The following is a 23,238-nucleotide window of genomic DNA, read 5'->3' as shown; positions in this document are numbered from 1 at the left end:
TTGGTAGAATAGAGCCCTAGGTATTCTTTAGGGTTGGCAGGAACGGTTTTGTTTGGGGTTTGGCAAACCGTGGTAAACAGCAACATCTAATTGAAGCTTGCATAACAGTGGTGTCCAGAAAAGCCTCTTGACTCTATTTGAACTCTCACAGCCACTAATACCTTATTTTGTTACAATTCTTTTCCTCCTTTTGGTCAGGCGTGCATTGTCGATCCCATGGTGCCAGGGCCAGGCTCATCCCTGGAATTCATATCCCATGTTTCTTATTCATTTTTGTTCATTAAGAAACTTAACACTGTGATGACACATAAAAGGCATTCAATAAATTCTTCTTAAAACTTTTGAACTAGAGCATTAATCCTCAAGGGATAGGAGAAGAAAATATTAGGACATTTATATTTTAGAAATCATAGTTATCTAAATTGAATAACAAATCAAGCTTTGCTCATGTTTAGTGTGCAGATTCCACTGATACTGTCATGTGGTCCATATGTGGGTAAAAGTGGCATTTTAAGGGAAGATTGAGAATTTCATAACAAGAAGAAGTTGGCAACTCTGACTTATTGCCTAGTAAATGGATCCAGTTAAGTGGATTTCAGAATTATATTGTTTAGTTTAAACTAAACCAACCCAAAATAGATGGCTTAAAATATTTCTGGAAAATATCATGAATTGAAGATAATTCTAGTGAACCTTTCAAAAATGGCAGAACTGACACTTCTCCTGTTCCCATCACAAGCACATCATCAGCCACATTATGGGATTAAAATAATGACAATTAATCTGACAAAAAGTCAACCAAAAAAATATTGACTTTTTGTTATGTGGATATGTATCCATCCTCTGAGAACAACAGAAGCCCCTAAATGGTTACTGCGTCTTAAGATATTACCTAATGGCAGTAGAAGACATCACCATTAACAAGACATCTTAAAGTAATGTTTGCTTCATCTTTTCTAATCAATCTGTACACAAACTAAATTATTAAATCCAGCAGGCAAAGTAACTAGTACCATGGAAAGCCAAGGTTAAGCTAAGAGTGACTGTATTTGTATTGTAGACAAAGTACTAAGTAGCACCCCAGTGGGAAGCCAGTCAAATTTTTATTATTCTCATGGGGAAATATCTGTCCATCTCAAAAAAAAAATCACTGAGCACTTACTGAATATAATGCATGGTGCTAGGAATTTACATGCATTATCTCATTCAACCCTGGTGACAGCTCCATGAAATAGATCCTATCATCCTTATTTTAGAGATGGAAAGCAGAGATTACATAACTTCTTCAAGGGCACACAAAAGAGTCAGAATCCAAAGCCCCTCACACTGAATCACAACATTATATTACCATTCAAAATTTGCCATTACCCACGCTTGTCAACAAATGATGACTAATGAGCCTATGCCATATGCTTAAATAATGGCTTTTATTTGGTTTGCTTCTAAAAAATTTATACGTGTTTCAAGGAGATCCAACCTTAAACAAGTCCAGATATTTAATCAAAATGGATTATTTTCTTAAGCATAGAACCAAGAGAGGATGAACTCATGGAAAAATGGTTCCAAGCCTGCAGTCATTAAATATAACAGGCAATTCAGTATTTCAGTGTCACAATCTTAGATTTAGATTATTGGATCTATACTCCTAGTATTGGCTAAGCTGCAATCTCTAAAATGCCCTCTCTAAGAAAAAGAAAAACAAAGTTTAAACTTCCATGGAATTATCCCATATCTATCATGTTTTCCTTTAACCAAAAACAAGCATAGTAACCTGCTTAATCCTGCTGTGAAGAAAAAAGCAATTCCATGGTTTTGAGCTCACCTCAGCATATCCCATGGTATGCCACTTAGATTCCTCCTTCAGGACTACACCCTTCTTCACCCAGATACCAGATGTTTGGGCTGTTCTCGTCTAAGTTCTTCTTCGAAACTGTCCTCAGTGGAAGACACCTACCTTGAACAAAGTCAGGTCTCCTCCCTGGGAACAGCCTATCTCTAGTGCCGTAGAGGAAGAATGAAGCCAGTTGCTAACAAATGCCAGTCCCCCTGGCCTGAAGTGAAACAATTCTAACGGGCCATTACAGGATTGGCTAAGGCTTCTGTTGCAATCTCATCACAGTTCAACTTCTCCCTTCACCCAATCCTGCTTCCCTTACTCCTCTCAGATGCTGTTTCCAAACTCAGGTCCAATAAAACTCCAGCATGCAAATCTCAGAGAATCTTTTCTGAAATGCCCAACCTACAACACTCAGAAAGATGAAAATGCTTCCAAATGTCAAACAGTTAGTGATGTCTGAGTTTGTGATACTAAAGCATGATGAACATAAACTGAAACCATCTTATAAACTGAGCTATACTTGGGCAGGACTACCACTAGCCCACTAAACACTCTCGATGAAGTATCCACTGAATAAATGGAGCCCTGTGACTATATAGTTCTGGGATTGGAGCAGTAACAGATGGATTAATGTGCACAATGGTACATGGTAGCCTGCTTTAGGTACAAATTGTCAGAATACACAAAAGCAGTTGCCCAGTACTCAAGAACAAAGCAGTTGCTGCAGAAGAGTAGTCAAGTGACAATTTTATTCAACAAATGTTTTTACATAGATCTTCGAAACATCATGGATAGGATGGCATTAGGGGCACAGTGAAGTATTGCCAAGATGCCTAAAGAGTATGAGAAACATGAATTAAGAGTGTTATAATGGTAACTGTGAAAATATTTCATATATCAAATCTAAGAATGAAATAAGCATGGGAGGAGGTTTAAAAACAACAATGGTAGTTATCAGGAAGTGAGAGCAGGAAAATAAGATAAAGGGACAGGTTGAGGCAAACATTGCAGTACTGTGTCAACAACTAGACAATACGTTCTGGGTAATTATTTTTGCCATGAAGTGTTGCTGTATGTCTTATATTTTAATATTACAAAATAGCTTTATTTCTTCCTAAGGAAATTCCTGACAATGTGCATAAAAGGATTCTACAGGTGAAATGTTCCCCTGAAAAGCATCTGAAAACATGCATACAATTATTCAAAACATGTTTGTATGAATGAGTCAAAAAAAGATTTTCTGGCAATTATTGATTGTTCTGTACTTTCAGTCCAGAAAGATGTTACAGTGGTCTAGAAGAATAGCTACAGTCTAGCCAGGCCCTAATCTGTCTGAAGTCCTGGGAAATTTTCTAATCTTAACCTTAAGAAAAAAAAAAAAACAGTTCTTATTAAACCTCACAGCTAACATTTTCCTTTACTGTTAAATATGCCCTTAATTAACTTCTGGGAGTTATAAATAAGAAAATGAGTATCTGATCTAACAGGTCTGATAAGTCGGGTTAAAAGGAAGTGGTGAGGAGGGCGTCTTAGATCGTCCTCCAGAGCAACTTCTAGGTGAACAGAAACAGTGCAGAACAGCTCCCGGGGCCACGCAGGGAATGGACACACAGTGTACCCCAGTCTGGACTGGCTAGTCTGACTGCGAGACTCGGCTGCGGTGAGATCCCCAAGCGGCGTGCAATTTCCCGAGCAGCGGCAGTTGTGGCGGCCGGAGCTCCTCCCTCCCTCCTTCCCGGGCCGGCTGAGAGTCTCGGAGAGGCAAGTTTCCCAACCCGAGGCGGCCGGCGCCCCTCTTTTGCAGGCGGCTTCCTGGTCCGGCTACGAGTCTCAGATCAGAAGGCTACCCAAGCCGCGGTGGGCCTCCCCACGGGCGGCTTCCTGGTCCGGTGGGGAATTCCACAGGCCGCGGCGGCCGGTGACCGACGCCCCTCCCCTGCGGGCGACTTCCTGGTCCGGTGGCGAATTCCCCAGGCCCGCTGGGAGCGGCGACCAGCCACACGGTCCCCTCAAGCCGCGGTGGCTGATGCCCACACCACGCGCGGCCCCCCGAACCAACGGAGAGAATTGGATCGGAAATCCCCAGCCCGCGGAGATCGGTGACCGGGGGGGATCCCTTCCAAACACGTGAGACAAACATGTGCCACGAGCGCCACCTACTGGGCAGGATAAGAAAAACAGAACCCAGGGATTTCACAGAAAAATCTTACAACCTTGTTGGGTCCGACACCCAGGGAAATCTGACTAAATGCCCAGACGCCAGCAGCAGAATATAATGGTCCATGCTCAGAAGATTGAGAATATGGCCCAGTCAAAGGAACAAACCAATAGTTCAAATGAGATACAAGAGCTGAAACAACTAATGCTGAATATACGAACAGAAATGGAAAACCTCTTCAAAAATGAAATCGATAAATTGAGGGAGGACATGAAGAAGACATGGGCTGAACATAAAGAAGAAATAGAAAAACTGAAAAAACAAATCACAGAACTTATGGAAGTGAAGGATAAAGTAGAAAAGATGGAAAAAACAATGGATACCTACAATGATAGATTTAAAGAGACAGAAGATAGAATTAGTGATTCGGAGGATGGAACATCTGAATTCCAAAAAGAAACAGAAACTTTCGGGAAAAGAATGGAAAAATTTGAACAAGGTATCAGGGAACTCAAGGACAATATGAATCGCACAAATATACGTGTTGTGGGTGTCCCAGAAGGAGAAGAGAAGGGAAAAGGAGGAGAAAAACTAATGGAAGAAATTATCACTGAAAATTTCCCAACCCTTATGAAAGACCTAAAATTACAGATCCAAGAAGGGCAGCGCACCCCAAAGAGATTAGACCCAAATACGCATTCTCCAAGACACTTACTAGTTAGAATGTCAGAGGTCAAAGAGAAAGAGAGGATCTTGAAAGCAGCAAGAGAAAAATAATCCATCACATACAAGGGAAACCCAATAAGACTTTGTGTAGATTTCTCAGCAGAAACCATGGAAGCTAGAAGACAGTGGGATGATATATTTAAATTACGAAAAGAGAAAAACTGCCAACCAAGACTCCTATATCCAGCAAAATTATCCTTCAAAAATGAGGGAGAAATTAAAACATTCTCAGACAAAAAGTCACTGAGAGAATTTGTGACCAAGACACCAGCTCTGCAAGAAATACTAAAGGGAGCACTAGAGTCAGATACAAAAAGACAGAAGAGAGAGACATGGAGAAGAGTGTAGAAAGAAGGAAAGTCAGATATAATATATATAATACAAAAGGCAAAATGGTAGAGGAAAATATTATCCAAACAGTAATAACACTAAATGTTAATGGACTGAATTCCCCAATCAAAAGACATGGATTGGCAGAATGGATTAAAAAACAGGATCCTTCTATATGCTGTCTACAGGAAACACATCTTAGACCCAAAGATAAACATAGGTTGAAAGTGAAAGGTTGGGAAAAGATATTTCATGCAAATAACAACCAGAGAAGAGCAGGAGTGGCTATACTAATATCCAACAAATTAGACTTCAAATGTAAAACAGTTAAAAGAGACAAAGAAGGACACTATCTACTAATAAAAGGAACAATTAAACAAGAAGACATAACAATCATAAATATTTACACACCGAACCAGAATGCCCCAAAATACGTGAGGAATACACTGCAAACACTGAAAAGGGAAATAGACTCATATACCATAATAGTTGGAGACTTCAATTCACCACTCTCATCAATGGACAGAACATCTAGACAGAGGATCAATAAAGAAATAGAGAATCTGAATATTACTATAAATGAGCTAGACTTAACAGACATTTATAGGACATTACATCCCACAACAGCAGGATACACCTTTTTCTCAAGTGCTCATGGATCATTCTCAAAGACAGACCATATGCTGGGTCACAAAGCAAGTCTTAACAAATTTAAAAAGATTGAAATCATACACAACACTTTCTTGGATCATAAAGGAATGAAGTTGGAAATCAATAATAGGCAGAGTGCCAGAAAATTCACAAATACGTGGAGGCTCAACAACACACTCTTAAACAATGAGTGGGTCAAAGAAGAAATTGCAAGAGAAATTAGCAAAGACCTTGAGGCGAATGAAAATGAAAACACAACATATCAAAACTTATGGGACGCAGCAAAGGCAGTGCTAAGAGGGAAATTTATTGCCCTAAATGCCTATATCAGAAAAGAAGAAAAGGCAAAAATGCAGGAATTAACTGTCCACTTGGAAGAACTGGAGAAAGAACAGCAAACTAACCCCAAAGCAAGCAAAAGGAAAGAAATAACAAAGATTAGAGCAGAAATAAATGAAATTGAAAACAATAGAGAAAATCAATAAGACCAGAAGTTGGTTCTATGAGAAAATCAAAAGATTGATGGGCCCTTAGCAAGACTGACAAAAAGAAGAAGAGAGAGGATGCAAATAAATAAGATCAGAAATGGAAGAGGAGACATAACTACTGACCTCACAGAAATAAAGGAGGTAATAACAGGATACTATGAACAACTTTATGCTAATAAATACAACAATTTAGAGGAAATGGACGGGTTCCTGGAAAAACATGAACAACCAACTTTGACTCAAGAAGAAATAGATGACCTCAACAAACCAATCACAAGTAAAGAGATTGAATTAGTCATTCAAAGCTTCCTAAAAAGAAAAGTCCAGGACCAGACGGCTTCACATGTGAATTCTATCAAACATTTCAAAAGAATGAGTACCAACTCTCCTCAAACTCTTCAAAAAAATCGAAGCGGAGGGAAAACTACCTAATTCATTCTATGAAGCCAACATCACCCTCATACCAAAACCAGGCAAAGATATTACAAAACAAGAAAACTACAGGCCAATCTCTCTAATGAATATAGATGCAAAAATCCTCAATAAAATTCTAGCAAATCGTATCCAACAACACATTAAAAGAATTATACATCATGACCAAGTAGGATTCATCCCAGGTATGCAAGGATGGTTCAACATAAGAAAATCAATTAATGTAATGCACCATATCAACAAATCAAAGCAGAAAAATCACATGATCATCTCAATTGATGCAGAGAAGGCATTTGACAAGATTCAACATCCTTACCTGTTGAAAACACTTCAAAGGATAGGAATACAAGGGAACTTCCTTAAAATGATAGAGGGAATATATGAAAAACCCACAGCTAATATCATCCTCAATGGGGAAATATTGAAAACTTTCCCCCTAAGATCAGGAACAAGACAAGGATGTCCACTATCACCACTATTATTCAACATTGTGTTGGAGGTTCTAGCCAGAGCAATTAGACAAGAAAAAGAAATACAAGGCATCAAAATTGGAAAGGAAGAAGTAAAACTATCACTGTTTGCAGACGATATGATCCTATACATCCAAAACCCGGAAAAATCCACAACAAAACTACTAGAGCTAATAAATGAGTACAGCAAAGTAGCAGGTTACAAGATCAACATTCAAAAATCTGTAGCATTTCTATACAATAGCAATGAACAAGCGGAGGGGGAAATCAAGAAACGAATCCCATTTACAATCGCAACTAAAAGAATTAAATACCTAGGAATAAATTTAACCAAAGAGACAAAAAACCTATATAAAGAAAACTACAAAAAACTGCTAAAAGAAATCACAGAAGACCTAAATAGATGGAAGGGCATACCGTGTTCATGGATTGTAAGACTAAATATAGTTAAGATGTCAATCCTACCTAAATTGATTTACAGATTCAATGCAATACCAATCAAAATCCCAACAACTTATTTTTCAGAATTAGAAAAACCAATAAGCAAATTTATCTGGAAGGGCAGGGTGCCCCGAATTGCTAAAAACATCTTGAGGAAAAAAAACGAAGCTGGAGGTCTTGCACTGCCTGACTTTAAGGCATATTATGAAGCCACAGTGGTCAAAACATCATGGTATTGGCATAAAGATAGATATATCGACCAATGGAATCGAATAGAGTGCTCAGATATAGACCCTCTCATCTACGGACATTTGATCTTTGATAAGGCAGTCAAGCCAACTCACCTGGGACAAAACAGTCTCTTCAATAAATGGTGCCTAGAGAACTGGATATCCATATGCAAAAGAATGAAAGAAGACCCATATCTCACACCCTACACAAAAGTTAACTCAAAATGGATCAAAGATCTAAACATTAGGTCTAAGACCATAAAACAGTTAGAGGAAAATGTAGGGAGATATCTTACGAATCTTACAATTGGAGGCGGTTTTATGGACCTTACACCTAAAGCAAGAACACTGAAGAAGGAAATAAATAAATGGGAGCTCCTCAAAATTAAACACTTTTGTGCATCAAAGAACTTCATCAAGAAAGTAGAAAGACAGCCTACACAATGGGAGACAATATTTGGAAACGACATATCAGATAAAGATCTAGTATCCAGAATTTATAAAGAGATTGTTCAACTCAACAACAAAAAGACAGCCAACCCAATTACAAAATGGGAAAAAGACTTGAATAGACACCTCTCAGAAGAGGAAATACAAATGGCCAAAAGGCACATGAAGAGATGCTCAATGTCCCTGGCCATTAGAGAAATGCAAATCAAAACTACAATGAGATATCATCTCACACCCACCAGAATGGCCATTATCAACAAAACAGAAAATGACAAGTGCTGGAGAGGATGCAGAGAAAGAGGCACACTTATCCACTGTTGGTGGGAATGTCAAATGGTGCAACCACTGTGGAAGGCAGTTTGGCGGTTCCTCAAAAAGCTGAATATAGAATTGCCATACGACCCAGCAATACCATTGCTGGGAATCTACTCAAAGGAATTAAGGGCAAAAACTCAAACGGACATTTGCACACCAATGTTTATAGCAGCGTTATTTACAATTGCAAAGAGATGGAAACAGCCAAAATGTCCATCAACAGACGAGTGGCTAAACAAACTGTGGTATATACATACGATGGAATATTATGCAGCTTTAAGACAGGATAAAATTATGAAGCATGTAATAACATGGATGGACCTAGAGAACATTATACTGAGTGAGTCTAGCCAAAAACTAAAAGACAAATACTGTATGGTCCCAATGATGTGAATCGACATTCGAGAATAAACTTGGAATATGTCATTGGTAACAGAGTTCAGCAGGAGTTAGAAACAGAATCTTCCATCACAAAGGAATAAGAAGAGTTTATGGCAGAAACCGTTGGGTATGCTCCCTTCAGAAAACAGTTTTAAGAAGATTGAAGACCAGGATAATCCTCAAGAAGTCCTTAAAATGCTAATAGACTTGTTGAATGATAAAGAAGAAGCTTTGGCTCATCAAAGAAAAGTTAGTTACATGCTTGCTCGGGCATTGGAAGACAAAGATACTACCTCAAAACAGAACAATGAAAAAAATCTCATGGAAGATTATTTTCCACTCAAAAACCCCTGCCATAAAACTTCAGAATTCTCTGTTTTGCATGATCCTGTTTGTCCAAATATCCAAAATTTTAATTCTGTGGATTGCACTTGTTCAATCCAGTACCCTGAAACTGATCAAAACTATACAGGAACTCTGAAAAAATCCTGTTCTTTGCCATCAGGTATCATGCTTTGAAGCCCGTTGAAATTAGAACTGAGAGCTGTTTATATCAAGAGACTTTTAAAAAGGATTGTGTAAATGCTCCAAGATGTATGCTTTCTAGGTATTTCTAAATTTTAGGCAACAGTTTACATTTTTTATAAGAAATTTACTAGCATTATGTTTTTTTAAAATACAAACAACACCAAATAAATGCAAACATCCCTATTTTGATCATTCCATTCTACATATATAATCAGTAATTCACAATATCATCACATAGTACTAGCATTATGTTTTGACTTTATAAATTACATTAATATTGTATATGAATTTTTCAGTTTGATAACTGTAAAAACAAGAAAAAATGATTTGTTGGGAAGAAAAACAATTTATTTAACTGTTTAGACCAATTATAGAGAGTTTAGATTGTCTAAAGAAACAATATGAAAATATAAATTATTGTTCTAAGGAGTAACAATGCCCAACAGTGGCAATGTTAATTTCTGAAATACATTTATCTTGTTTATTTGCCCTTCTCAGGATTTTTCACCTGCCATATAAAATTTAAAAGCAATTTCTTCAGGTTAACTTCAATTAAAAAAGTGATGATGTTGGAAAAAAAAAAAAAAGGAAGTGGTGAGCCACTTATGGCCCAGAATGAGAGAACGATTGTCTTACAAGAGTCTTTTAAAATAAGAATCATGTTGATGTGAGTAGGAATAAAGCGGAGAATGGGGTGAGGGTTGTGCATTCACTTATTTTCTTATTCCATAAATATTTATTGAGTTCCTACCTTAGATACTATCCAATGAGTTCTTATGTATATTATATATATTATGGGTTCTTTATTATGTATGTCTAAATAGTTGCTCATAGTAAATAGCAAAATCAAGTCAACCAATTAATTCTTTACAAGAAATTTTTCAATGATTCAGTATTGCAGTAGTCTAGATCATCTCTGCAACATCCGCTGCAAGTATAAATACTGTGTTCCTGTATAGGAAAAAAAAATCTGAGCTGATTTCTTTGCTAACTTAAGATAGATTTTTAAAAAACCCTGTTCCTCACCTCTCCTGCTTCAAACATCCAACATTATAGAGAAAAAAAAATCACCTAATAAACCTCCAAAGTTCACCAATAGGTTAACAGACCTGGAAATAAAAAAGAAATGAAATGGAAACTGAGGCATCTTCTAAACAAGTCTTTTCAAGTGTTTTATCTACTAAGTTAAATCATTCCCTGATCTGGGCTCCCTGTACACCTGAGAACTCTTCTATTGCTGCATTTAACATGCAGAATATATAAACTTCATATTTACATAGACTACAGGCTGCTGGATAGCAAGAAACAGGGCTAAACCATTGTCATATCCCAAGCCTTGGCCTAAAAGCTCGCCCAAAGGACCACCCATCCGTGGTCATTGTGGTAGTTTGAAGCCATATGCACCCCAGAAAAATGTTCTTAAATCTAACCCAGTCCTGTGGATGTGAACACAGGTCTATTGTAAGTAGGACCTTTTGATGAGAAAACTTTAGTTAATGTGTGTGTATCCCAGCCCAATCAGGATGGGTCTTAATCCTATTCCTGGAGTCCTTTATAAAATGAAATGAATTCAAACATGAGAGAAAACTACGAAGCAAGGAGCTACATTGACGGAACCAGGAAACAATGAGAGAGACCAGGAGAGGCACACGGTAGTCAGACAACTTGGCTGTAAGAGGAAAACAAGGATTGCCTGCAGCCAGTCCCAGAATGCCAGTTTTCAGAGAGAAAGCATCGCTTTGATTATGCCTTGATTTGGACATTCTTTAGCCTCAAAATCATAAGCTAATAAATTTCCATTGTGTAAGCCAACCCATTTTATGGTATTTGCTTTAGCAGCCTAGGAAACTAAAACAGTAATCTAGATTTATAAGCTAGAGAACACATCCAAAGCATTATCAAAAAAAAAGGAGAACTTGAAATAGATATTAGGAGTTAGAATCTGAAGCTACAAAACTCAAGAACCAGGAAGGGGAGAACTACCAGCAAGGCATAAAGCTTGGGTAAATTCCTGAAACAAGGACTGTTCTCTGAAGAGATGGTGTAAAAGGAAAAAGATGAGACACTGGGATGCTACCAGAAAATGGGAAATTGGGGTTTGCAGTATGTTATGTATTGTACTTCTTCATTTGTCTTTGTAAACAGCATCTCCAAAATTCAAATCTTGGGACTTGTGAATGATCCTCATCCATCCCTCTTTATCATCACCATACCCAACGGTCCCATGTCCTCACTGGTATGTTCTTAAGCCTTTCACTGTGTTTAATTTCTCACTACGCTACCTTTGTTCAAATCCCTATTCCTTTTCACTTGAGCAATCCCCTCCAAATTCAATTCTCAGTTTTCAGTCTCTGTGCCTCAAATTATTCTCTGGTCTGAGAATGTCTTCCTAACTTTTGTCTACTTATATAACTTGATTCAATAACCTTCAATGACCCCCTATTTGCAAATATCTACAGGATAAAATTCTCCCTGTGACTATGGTATAAATAATGTGGCAGAGTGCACTGTGCATGGGCAATTGAGTCAAATAGACCCAAGTTTTGAAAACTGCATTCACTACTTACTTGTAATGAGAACAGGTGAATCACTTTACCTCTCCAAGGCTCAGATTTTTAATGAGAGAGAAAAAAAAACACTAAAATTAAAAAAGAATATGCCTACCTAGCCCAGTGCTGGGTACATAACAGTCACTGGATCTCTTTGCTCCTATCTTCCTGACCAGACCAGCATTTCAGCCTTGATGGTGGCTTTTACCCAGCCCTGGACAACTATACTCCACGTCTTCCATGCCAAGACCTTTGATCATACTGTGTATTACTTACCTTATGCTGCTTGAATTTTAACTATTATGAGCTTATTTTGCATATAATTGAGCATTTAATCTTTTTTCAATTTCTAGATTGTAAACACCTTGAGGACACAGATTTGATCTTGTTCATCTCCATATTTCCCACAGCATAAACATTATATATCACACATGATAGGAACTCTATAAATATCTGATAAGTTGAATTGAATGGTATAATTCTACAGGATTTATCCAAGTTTTAGTCACACATTCTTTTTTGGTTAAGAGTTAGAAGCAGAACATTCTGTCAATACAGTACACAGTACATTCCTACTGCCCAACACAGGCCTTGAAACATAGTCAATGTTCCCTAAATTTTATTAATTTATGTTACAGTCTGAACACCTATCCTGGAAAATAATTTCTTTAGAGAATGCCTTCAAAAAAGTTTTGGGTACAAGAAGGGATAGAACACCCATTTTCAAATCCATCGTTACTATTGAAAAATGCTGAAAGAAGATCAGTCCTAATGGAGTAAAAAGTAATCTACTTCAGAATGAGTTTTAATTTGAATAGTTTGTATTCTATTTCTACAGAAACTAAAACCTAATAAAATGAGCTTAAATTCCATGCAGAAATTTAAAATGGCATTTAGAATGTTTTTTTAGGATTCAACAAACAAAAGGTAAGTTTCCCATTTCATTTTTGATAAATAATTTAAAGATGACCGAATCTTTGAGCACATTAAGTATTAATAAAGTCATTCTGCTTATTTCTTATACCTTTATCTCAGATAAAATAACCAACCCATAGTAAAACTTTTGCAAGAGAGCAGGAAAAGTTATTACTGGTGTAATCTTCAACAGCTATTGTTGATTTTAAAAAAATATATAGCAAAGTGATTAAATCAGACAGTCCCAGTGTTAAATACCTATAGCTTTAGACCTTGACCAAGTTACTCAACCTCCAAACCTTCATTTCCTCACCTGTAAAATGAAGGCAAAAGGAGTATCTGTCTGAAGGGTTACTATGAGAATAAGATTAGATGATGCTTATTATAAAGCAAGAAGCGAGCCCTTGAAAAATGGTAGCTACAATAATTATGATTGTTATGTAAGCTTAACTAAGTTGTAATCTTTACAGTTTGATATTTACTCCATAAATCCCTAAACTATAAAATACTTATAGATTTGACATTTTTTAAATCTATAAGTCTCTCAGCTACCATTTAGAAATATTATCAACAAAGCAGTCATCTTTCAAAGATCTCCAGGCTATCGAAGGCCAGAGCCTCTCGAACCATGTTGCGCTACCCTCCCACCCTCCCGCGCTCGGTGGCTTCATCGCCGACCAGCCCGGCTGTGCCAGAACGTGGCCGTGCTCAGCAGTCGCCGACCATCCGAGCTGTCCTGAACCCTGGCCCCGACGAGCGTTTAAGCCCGGACGGGCTCCGCGGCGAGCCCGGATCAAGCCGCCCGCGTCGCCCCCGCCGGGGGCGGGGATGAGTGACGGCGACAACAGGTGCAAGCACCGCGTCCGCGGCTTCTTGGGAAAACCCTAGTTCGGCGCGTCAGGCCTCGGGGGTCAGTGTCGACTCTGGAAACCGCCTCCTCGCCTTGCACCTTCGGAAGTCGCCCGTCAACTGGCTTGTTGCTCCTTAGTAAAGCCTGGAAGTCACCTCAACCCTCTTCGAAAACCACGAGTCCCAGAAGACGACTTTTCATCTCTGAGGAGAGAGGGAAAGGCGTGCGGTGCATGGAGCTTTGCATAAACGTTCGCTTTCTCCTCCCAAGCTGTTCGAAAGCAGGCGAGAGTAGCCCCCAAACCGAGTCCTCGACCAGCACACCCTACGCCCGCTCAAACCGGCTGCCTGCTCGACCCCTGAGACGTCCCGGTTCCGTGACGAGAGACCACATCCGAAACCCGCCCGCCCGCGTCCCTCCCCGCCAGGCGGCGCCCGCACGTACTGCCGCCAGCCGCCCGAGGCGAGGCCGCCTGCCCCCGCACCGCCCCCCCCCCCCGCCCCCGAGGGGGGCAGGTTCAGGCCCCGGGTCGGAGCTTGCGCCCCTGCAGCTGCCACCAACGCCGTCGCCGCCAGGGGGAGAGAATCCCCAGTCGGGAACGTGGTGTTGCTTCTTGGTGTGGAGGCACTTCCAAACTTTAGGATTCTGTTTCTTTCCCCCGTTTTTGAGGAGCAGAGAGGAAGATGGAAACGGAGTCCCGGGCGGTGAGTACGACAGCCAGGGCCTGGGGCGTCAGGCCCCCGAACCCGGGGGAGGAGGGAGAAGCAGCAGCATGGACCCCGTCCCTGAGGAGCTGGAACGGCGAGGTTTAGAGTCCAAACTCCCGCTATTTTGTTGGGAAGAAGCATGGTCAAGATATCCCTGCGACATCCGCGGACAGCCTCCTGCCTGCAGGCCCGGTCCGATTGTGTCGTGGGGTCGGCAGGGTGCGGCCGCCCGGCCTGGACTCGGTGTAGGCGGGCTGAGGGCCCTCGAAAACGGCCAGGAGGTTTCAGGAGGCAGCCAGTAGCTGGGCCATGTGCATCGGGCAGAGCCGGGCCAGATAACCTCTTTCCCGCCGAAACTGGGTTTGGCCTTGTTTTTGACGCTCACTCTCGCCCAGGAGTCCACGGCGAGGAGTGGCGGACGCCTCGGGTCCCGACTAGTCGGTGGGAACTGAGAGGCCTGAGAGGCCTGGGGGCTGGGCGGGTTGGGGGGGGCGGAACCCGCGGCCACTATGGACTGGAACACCCACGCCTCGGTGCACGCTTAAGCGTCAGGGGCCTGGCCGGAGAAGGCAGGACTCAGGAGGCCCGGCCCACCCAAGAGACCGCGGCAATGTGCCGCTGCGTCCGACCCCGCGCCCCGCCGACGGCCAATGAGCGCGCGCTGAGAGACGGCTGTGGGGTGGGCTGCGCTCGAGAACGACGCCAGGTCGGTGCCGTTGAGGATTCCCGCCGCTGCTGCTGGCGGATTTGCGGAGCAAAATTTCTCGCTGGTTAGCTTTCTTTTCCCTCCCGCACTTTGGTGGGGAGGGGGTGGATCCTCGTGTCAGTGCCCAGGTCCACGATGACACGAGAGAACCCGAGGAAGGTGTTGCCGCGGCCATTTCCCCCAGCGCCTCGACTTGCTGGCCTCGGAGGGGAAGGAGCGCCGAGGCCTTGACTGCTACGGTTAGCCCTCTCTAACTGTTGTCTTCATTTACAAAGTAGATGATAGATTCCTAAATTAATTCCCAAGGGGAGGAGGCGGTCTGGGGACATTACTTTACTGGAGAATTTTAATCCACTGTTTAGTACAGGACGTTTTATTAAACGGAGGACCCCTACTTCTAACTCTGTATCATCTGTTTAGAAGCTTTCATACATTTGCAAATGTATTGCCAGTAGAATTTGAGGCTTTCTTTATTGTTTGACCCAATGCACATCGTTCACCTGTAAGGAACTTAGCTGTTTTCCCTACCTGCGGCTCCTTCCTGCTAACATTTCAATATTAACTAAGTTATTATTCATATTGTATTCTTTAGCCCCAGCATAGTGTTTGGTACATCATGAGCAAGTCTCTCCAGAGGAAATATTTCATTCGTTTATTCATCCACTTAAGTATTTATTGAGCACCTGATTTTTGCCGTCACTGCTTTAAATGGTATGATAAACAAAATAGGCAGAGCTCTTGCCTTCATGAACATTTCATTCTAATGTAAAGGAACAGACGATAAACATAAGTAAATTATATGTATGTTAGAAAGTAGTAATTGGTAAGGAGAAAATTGGAATTTTTCCAGTTTTTCCAATTTTCCAATTCCACTTGGAATCCACAAAAAAGCAAGATCCATGAAGACTGGAGAATGAAGTGAATTGAGTTTAAAAGTTGACATTTTTCTTTCCTCTGTGAGCATGCTTTATTTAGTTTATCAAGATTAGAAATAAAGTGTTCCCTTCCATTCATTTCATTCCGCAGTGAGAAATAATGGTGTTTGAGAACAAATTAGTTCAGCCATTGAAATCTATAATATTTTAAGAAGGAAATTTTGTGAAGACTCATTTTTTTTTAATTTAACAAATAGTGTCTACACTCTGTAAAAAAAAAAAAAAAAACAGGAAGAGAGACAAGTTTATATCTATGATAGCTATGTTATCTCTAGCAAAGCAAACCCACAGTTTAGAAAATAAAACCGAGCATCCCACTGATGCTGGATGTGTTCATCTGTTCTGAGAACTGTGTCCTACTGACTAAAATGACTGAAGTTATAAATAGTAGGATCTCAGAGAAGATGCTGCCAAGTTGGAGTCCCAATTTCTTTATTGGTAACTACAACATAGCAGTGATTAAATGTGATGGCTTCTCTCTGTGGCTGGAAAGATGTATACATGAACTCCCTGATTAGGGAGTATGTGGTTTTTCTCCTTAATACTACATCAGAAAGGAACAGGCTAGATCATGAAGTCCAGCCTGTAGCCCTATATCCATACTGGCCAATCATTTCTCTGTACATCGTGCAGAGATTAGGCTAGAGGTTATGGTTTTATTGACCAGTGAAGTAAAAGAGGAGAATGGATGTGAAAGAAAACAACAACTCCATTACCTAGGTTGGAAATTTTTCATGTATTTGTTTCTCAGATAATTGGAATCATGAACAATGAGTTTTTCACAGCACTCATTTAGTAGGTTGTACTGTCCCAGAATTCCAGTTAATGTTCATGGAAGGAAAATAATAACCAAGTTGTTGAATTGGTTTCTCCTCAAAATTCTATTCTCAAGTCTTGTTTCAAATATTCCTTAAGAGTCTGTCTTGCCATTTTGCAAAGGCATATATATTAATAGATGTTTATTAAAAATTTAACTTAGATCCTCTTAGAAATGTGAACATATAAATATCCTGAGCTCAGTTCTTTGATATGAGAATTTTACCCATGAGTTATAAAGTATTTATTTACAAAATCAGGCCTACCTTCAAATTGATGAGTACTTTTAAAAATTTGACTTTAGACCTGAAAAACAGTGAATTTGAATTTGAGTTTCTCTGTTAACTTGTCAATACCCTTTAGCCAAAAACTATTCACCTCTAGCTGAATAAAGTTGAGTTCATTGACTTGTTCCAACTAGGAAGAACATGCACCATTACAACATGAAGAACTATGGGGCCTTTCAGTAAGAGATTGTTCAAAAGAACTTGTAGAATTTAGCTGTGTTAACTGGTTTAAGGAAGAAGGGCTTTGCTCTCTTGATTGAATGTTGCCAGAAGAAGAGAGTAATTCTATGATTGGGTGTATTAATAATTCTTACCTAGAAGGCAAGAAAAGTGAATCAAAGAGAAAACGGTGACTTTTTTTTTTTAAGTTACTCATATCAACCAGGATGAAGGGATATTTGGTCATTTTTGTGATTTGGAAAATTTTCTTATTTTTGTCAGTGTTCAGACAAGATTATGGAGTGGGCTTGCTTTTATATTGGTCCATCACAATCACAGAGTAGCCATATCTGATGTTGGTGTTCTGTTAAAATGAGAGCATCACAGCGTACCCGTGAATGCCAGGACTCCTCCTAACGCCAAGGCTTGCTTGTTTCTGCCAGGCCAGCTCCCAGCTCCCAGCTCTCTGGGACTGCTTTTCTCTTTCCCAGACTTCTTTTTGAGTTTAATATTTCTCCATAAGATCTTCTCTGTAGTTGAGTACATTCTATATTTGCTAAATTTTTTGTTGACCCAAAAGCTATTAGTTCTGATTTAAAATCTTCGTGTTAGGATAAAAGAAAGTCTGTTCTTAAATTTTATCTAAATAACTCACCGTTTTGAGAGATATATGAATTCAGTCTACCACAAAACTATACCTAAGTGCTAAAGTTTAAAAGAATTTTATTTTACAGCAAACATCAAATCAGACGCAAACAGATTCATTATCTCCATCCCCTAATCCTGTGTCACCTGTGCCTTTGAATAACCCAACAAGTGCCCCGAGATATGGAACAGTGATCCCTAATCGCATCTTTGTAGGAGGAATTGACTTTAAGGTACCTATTTATGCATGCAATATAGTGTATTTTTTGCATTAGAAGTTTTTATTTATCAGAAATCTTGTTGCTTTATACAACTATAAAAATAATGTGTTTGCATAATAATGAATAGGTCTCAAATTGCTTTAAGATAAATAATCTTTTCAAAACTATGTAAATTAATGTGGGGCATGTGTAATTGTCCAGTTCCACATACAAGGAAATTTAGACTCACTGACTTGACTATAGGCTTCTAGACAATTAGTGGCAAATGGGAGGATAGAATACTAGTGTCCCAACTCATAGGTCCATGCTCTTCACTTCACCATACCATGATAAGAAATTAGGCTTTCTTGCATAATATTCCATTAGCACAAATAATATTCAATCATAATTTTCAAAAGAAGATACAGTTTAAAAGAAACACAGTCTTATGAAATCCTGTTTCTTTACTCCATGTTCAAGAATTTCTTGAACAACTTCCTAGACTTCATCTTTTGTAAATTGCTTCCTATGATATGATTCAGCATTTGATCACCAAAAAGGCCTGTGTCCTTGTCAGAATAAAATATGTTAGCAGCAATATATTTAAATCGTGTAATCAGCCATTTCACTCTTTCAAAGAAACATAATTTGTGAGATGTTTTTCAATACCCTCGTAAAAGACATCCACCTATAAGAAAGGCATGCTTGTTAAAATTTTAAGTAGAATCCCCTTACTTCCAAAGGGATATATAAAAGGGTTTCCAAGCTCTCAGGCTATGTTTTAGAAATTACAGGGAAAGTTGTATTTTTTAATTAAAAAATAAATCTTGTGCCATGACAGTATTTTTGACATTTGTAACTCACTTTTTCTGTAATCAGTCTGTCACAATTTAAAATTATTTTTTCCTGTTCAAGAGAAGTCTTTTAGTTAGTGTATTTACCAAAATAATGAATCTTTGCTTAGGGTAATTGCCAAAATAATGAGTCAAAAAATGTGATTATTTCAACAAAAGTAAAATAAGAAAAGTGATTTCTCATGAAATTATTAATTTTAAAAAGATTTCTGTTTCTTTGGAAAAATATTAATTTCTGACCAGAAATAATGAGTCATTAATAAATATAAACACTTATATGGCTGGGTTATTCCAGGTTACTGAAACCCATCATCTTATAGTATGACTTTTTTGTTAGGGCCGTTATTACAATTCGTTCATACCTTGAAGGTAACTGCTAGGCCTCCTTCCCCTTATACTTATATCCTTTTCAAAATCGTACATAAATGTCAGCAAATAGTGTATTGTAGTAGCAAGAAATCTCAGACTTTTAAACCAGTAAACTTTTAGAACCCTTGAGTATTAATCATTAATCATCTTGACTTTCTGTCTTCTCAACAAAAAAAATGAAGCTATGAAATTGAGCTAGTGATTCTTGTACAAAAGAAAAGTTTGAATTAATTTGTTTTCAAAACTGTAATACTAATCTTTTTTCCAGAATTTTGTGTTTGTTGAAATAAAAGGCATTTAGATAGTGGGCAATGGTGGTACAGTGGCAGAGTTTTTGCCTGCCATATCAGAGACCTGAGTTCGATTCCCCATGCCCTGTGGGGGGGAAAAAAAAGCAATTACATATTCTTAGATTAAGTTAGTATTTGTCATCATCCATCTTAGTAGGCTTTATGTTACCAACTAAGAAACAGTAGTAAATGTAAGTATTGAGGTATTGAGAGAATTGAAGGCATAGCTCAGCTGTTAGCTGGGTTTTTTGTTCCCATTTGTATAAAGGAAATTTTTTTCTAGGGACATATAGTTTCTTTGGGGGGAAGTTATGATTCAGCTTTTTATTTTGAATATCATCATAGTATCTATATTTCGCCAAAATGGATGATTAGGTACAAATAAAGTATTTAATAACTTTAAATCTTATTGTCACTCCATTGTTTTCTCAAGTTGAGTTTGTGTACTTTTCAGAAATATATTCCTTTCCTAAAACCTGACTCTCTGGGGTCCGTGTGGATTAAAATAGAGCAACTGGTATAGGCCAACATAACCTACATCCACTCCATAGTAGTGAACTTTCTGAGCCACAAGGACCAGTAGTAGTAAGCACTTAATATGTTTACAGCTTAATGTAATCTAATTGTTAAGAAAAAAAAGGTCTACTAGAGAACAGTAATTACTGAAAGATTCCTTTAAATGAGCTCTCTTTGTAGTTTTAAAATAATTCAGTTTAAAAAATATTTTGATTGATATGTTTGACAACAATCTGCCTAAAGCAGAGGTCTTTATATTAATTTTATTTGTATATTGATTTTTAATAAACTAATAGTTCATGCACTGTTTTTATCATGTGAAGCACTCTTATATCCATATTATTATAACTTTTTATGTTTCCAAGACAAGCATAAGACTTATTTGATCTGTTTTCAATTTAAAAATGCTTTTTCATGTTTTCTTTTTATTCCGTTAGACAAATGAAAATGATTTAAGAAAATTTTTTTCCCAGTATGGTTCTGTAAAAGAAGTGAAGATTGTTAATGACAGAGCTGGAGTATCCAAAGGGTTAGTATCACTAAAGATAGTATATAGAATTAGCAACTGTATTTTTATTGGATTACTAGCTTTTGTATGCTAACTTACTTTGGTTCCATTTTTTTAACAGATAATTTCATGACCTGTTCTTTCTTCCTACCTTTTGATCTCCTATTATTTTCGTGTGTGTGTGTATATGTGTGTGTGCATCTTTAAGGGAGAGTGACACTATAGTATCCCTTAATTTGATGGGAAGCTATTCTTATATGGGCTGAGGGATCATTCATTGTTAGGTGGCAAGCACTTGCTGTTGAATAACTAACGTCCACTAGCTAAGAATACAGAAGCTAAATAATCAGATTCTTTGGAATTGTATTCCTCCATTAGATTACAGAAAGCTTTATTTTAAAGCAGCTGACCCCAAGGAATGGGGGTAGGCTCTGCCTCAGAGACCTAATTTGGAGAATAATATGATATAATAATATGATTTTCAAATGATATATATATAAGAGAATGAAAACAGAAAAAAAAGCAGTAGAATTTGTCTAGAAATGTCTAATGACCTTAGAACTATTTCAGTGGATTGTTATATACAAGAGCCAAATTTCAGAGAGGAAAGGGATGGTTTGTATAGTGCACTCATGTAAGGAGTTTGCAGTTAGAAAATTGATAAAGAAATGAAGATTAGTAAAGGACTGTACTTTTTTTGAAAGAGAGGCCTAATATGTATCTTTACAGACATAAGAGAAGGGATCATTGAGGTGGACAGAAAAAGATATTAGTGAAAATCCAATATATAAATGTGACAAGTGGGCACTCTGAAGAGATGCGGATCCTGTAGAATGGTTATTGTTAAACAGATGAGATACTTCTGCAGATTGCCAAACAATATTAAGATGAAATAAGACTGTACATCTTTTGCTTGACCAACAGAATTTGCAATGTTTTGGTAATATTCATTTATTTGTCATTTGAAAAAGCACAGTAATGTAAACTGTACTTTGGGTCTTTTCCACTGGGTGGTGTATGTATTCTACCAAAAAAATTAATGTAAAACTATTTCCTTAGCTCTTTAATGCTTGGGCAAACAGAAACAGAGAAACTCCTTTGTCAGAAAAAAGGAACTTTATATATAATATAGTAATTATGAATCAAAGAAAATGGTAGTCAAGAAATTTAGCATTATTCCCAAGAGTTTCCTTAAGTTATCTCAATAAATGTAAACAAATAGTGTGTCTGCTTTGGAGAAATACACTTTTTGTTTTTTCTCTTTACCTGTTTTGACTTTTTGGACCTGGCATACATTATGTATCTGTATTTTTAGAAAGAACATTGTATGAATTTTACTCTGAAGGCAATAGTCATATTTGAAAAGTAGATATAAAAATTGGTTGCATTTATTTTTAACTGATATTAAAGAAAAATACACAAAGAAATCATTGTATTATCAAGTTATATGTGCTAATGATAACACTTATTAAACAATACGTTTTTATACTCATTTACCAATATAAGAAATTTTATTTTGCTGAAATTTTTACTTTAATATTTTTAAGGTTTTTTTTTTCTACTTTGATTCTTATTTAAACCAAACTCCTTTGTTTTAAAAGGAGATTATTTCTCTGGAAGAAATTCATTGCATTCCGATTTGTAAGCCAGACCATGAATCTGTCATGTTTTCCTGCCTTCTCTGCAGCTCACAGCTGAAATTGTCACAGGATCCCCTGGTATTCTTCTTTTTATTTTCTTCTTTTAGCCCCCTGACTTTAAGAGGAAGCTAAGGCATGAATTATTCTCCTACCACTGACATGCTGGTGCACCAAGGAAAGATGTGCTCACTTCTACAGTCACCTTATAAAACAAAATTTTTCAAAACATTAATATAACTTAAATGTAATATTCTAAAAAAATAACTCATGCATTTATTTAGGTATGGTTTCATCACTTTTGAAACACAAGAAGATGCACAAAAAATTTTACAAGAGGTAAGATCTTTTGATGTATTTAATTTTACTTTTGGAACTTCATTCTTTGCAATTAATCCTTTCAAATATTTAATAACTGAGTTCCAATATTATTATTAATATGGAAGTATTTTAAATTTATTTGCATTTTGAGATTGGTATTAGACTCTAAACAAAAAGATTAAAAAGAAACATCTTCAGAAAAACAAATATAATTTTTCACTTTATTTGTGTAAATAAGAATTTAGGGATGTGTCTTTTGTGAAGTGTTAATAACATTTTGAATTCCTAAAAAAAATGCTATAAATATGGACTCATAGAGCAGGAAATAAACTGAGATTATTTCCTTTCCATGAAAAATTTTATATAAATTGAGAGTATTCATAGAAAAAGTCTTTAAGCTGTAGTGCAGTATAATAACTTTAAGTATGGCAAATGAAACATAATTTTTGGAGAAAAATTGAATTTGAATTGCATATTATCAAATCATATATTCTAGATGAGGGATTAGAGTCCAAGCATTGAAACCAAGATTAAGAA

At 37.8% G+C, this 23,238-nt stretch overlaps 1 protein-coding gene across 6 annotated transcripts in view; it reads left to right on the top strand.

Annotated features, from left to right (window-relative positions):
- The first annotated feature begins 14,258 nt into the window (after positions 1–14,258).
- Positions 14,259–23,238, top strand: part of BOLL (boule RNA binding protein) — an 84,167-nt gene continuing 75,187 nt past the window's right edge. For 2 of the 6 annotated variants that reach the window (XR_013172976.1, XM_077154568.1), the window contains exons 1-4: positions 14,564–15,164; positions 18,096–18,239; positions 20,673–20,764; positions 22,665–22,719. Coding sequence is in view for 5 of the 6 variants with exons in the window: in XM_077154568.1 (XP_077010683.1) it covers positions 14,598–15,164; positions 18,096–18,239; positions 20,673–20,764; positions 22,665–22,719 (858 nt within the window). In the remaining variant the exon portion in view is untranslated. Of the gene's footprint in view, positions 14,456–14,546; positions 15,165–18,095; positions 18,240–20,672; positions 20,765–22,664; positions 22,720–23,238 lie in introns of those variants that run through there. The other 4 variants (XM_077154569.1, XM_077154565.1, XM_077154566.1 and 1 more) reach the window with 4 other exon arrangements.

The sequence above is a fragment of the Tamandua tetradactyla genome, chromosome 3 (assembly GCF_023851605.1).
Source record: "Tamandua tetradactyla isolate mTamTet1 chromosome 3, mTamTet1.pri, whole genome shotgun sequence".
Taxonomy (NCBI): domain Eukaryota; kingdom Metazoa; phylum Chordata; class Mammalia; order Pilosa; family Myrmecophagidae; genus Tamandua; species Tamandua tetradactyla.
Note: the sequence above shows the minus strand (reverse complement) of the source record. Positions and strands in the feature narration are given on the sequence as shown.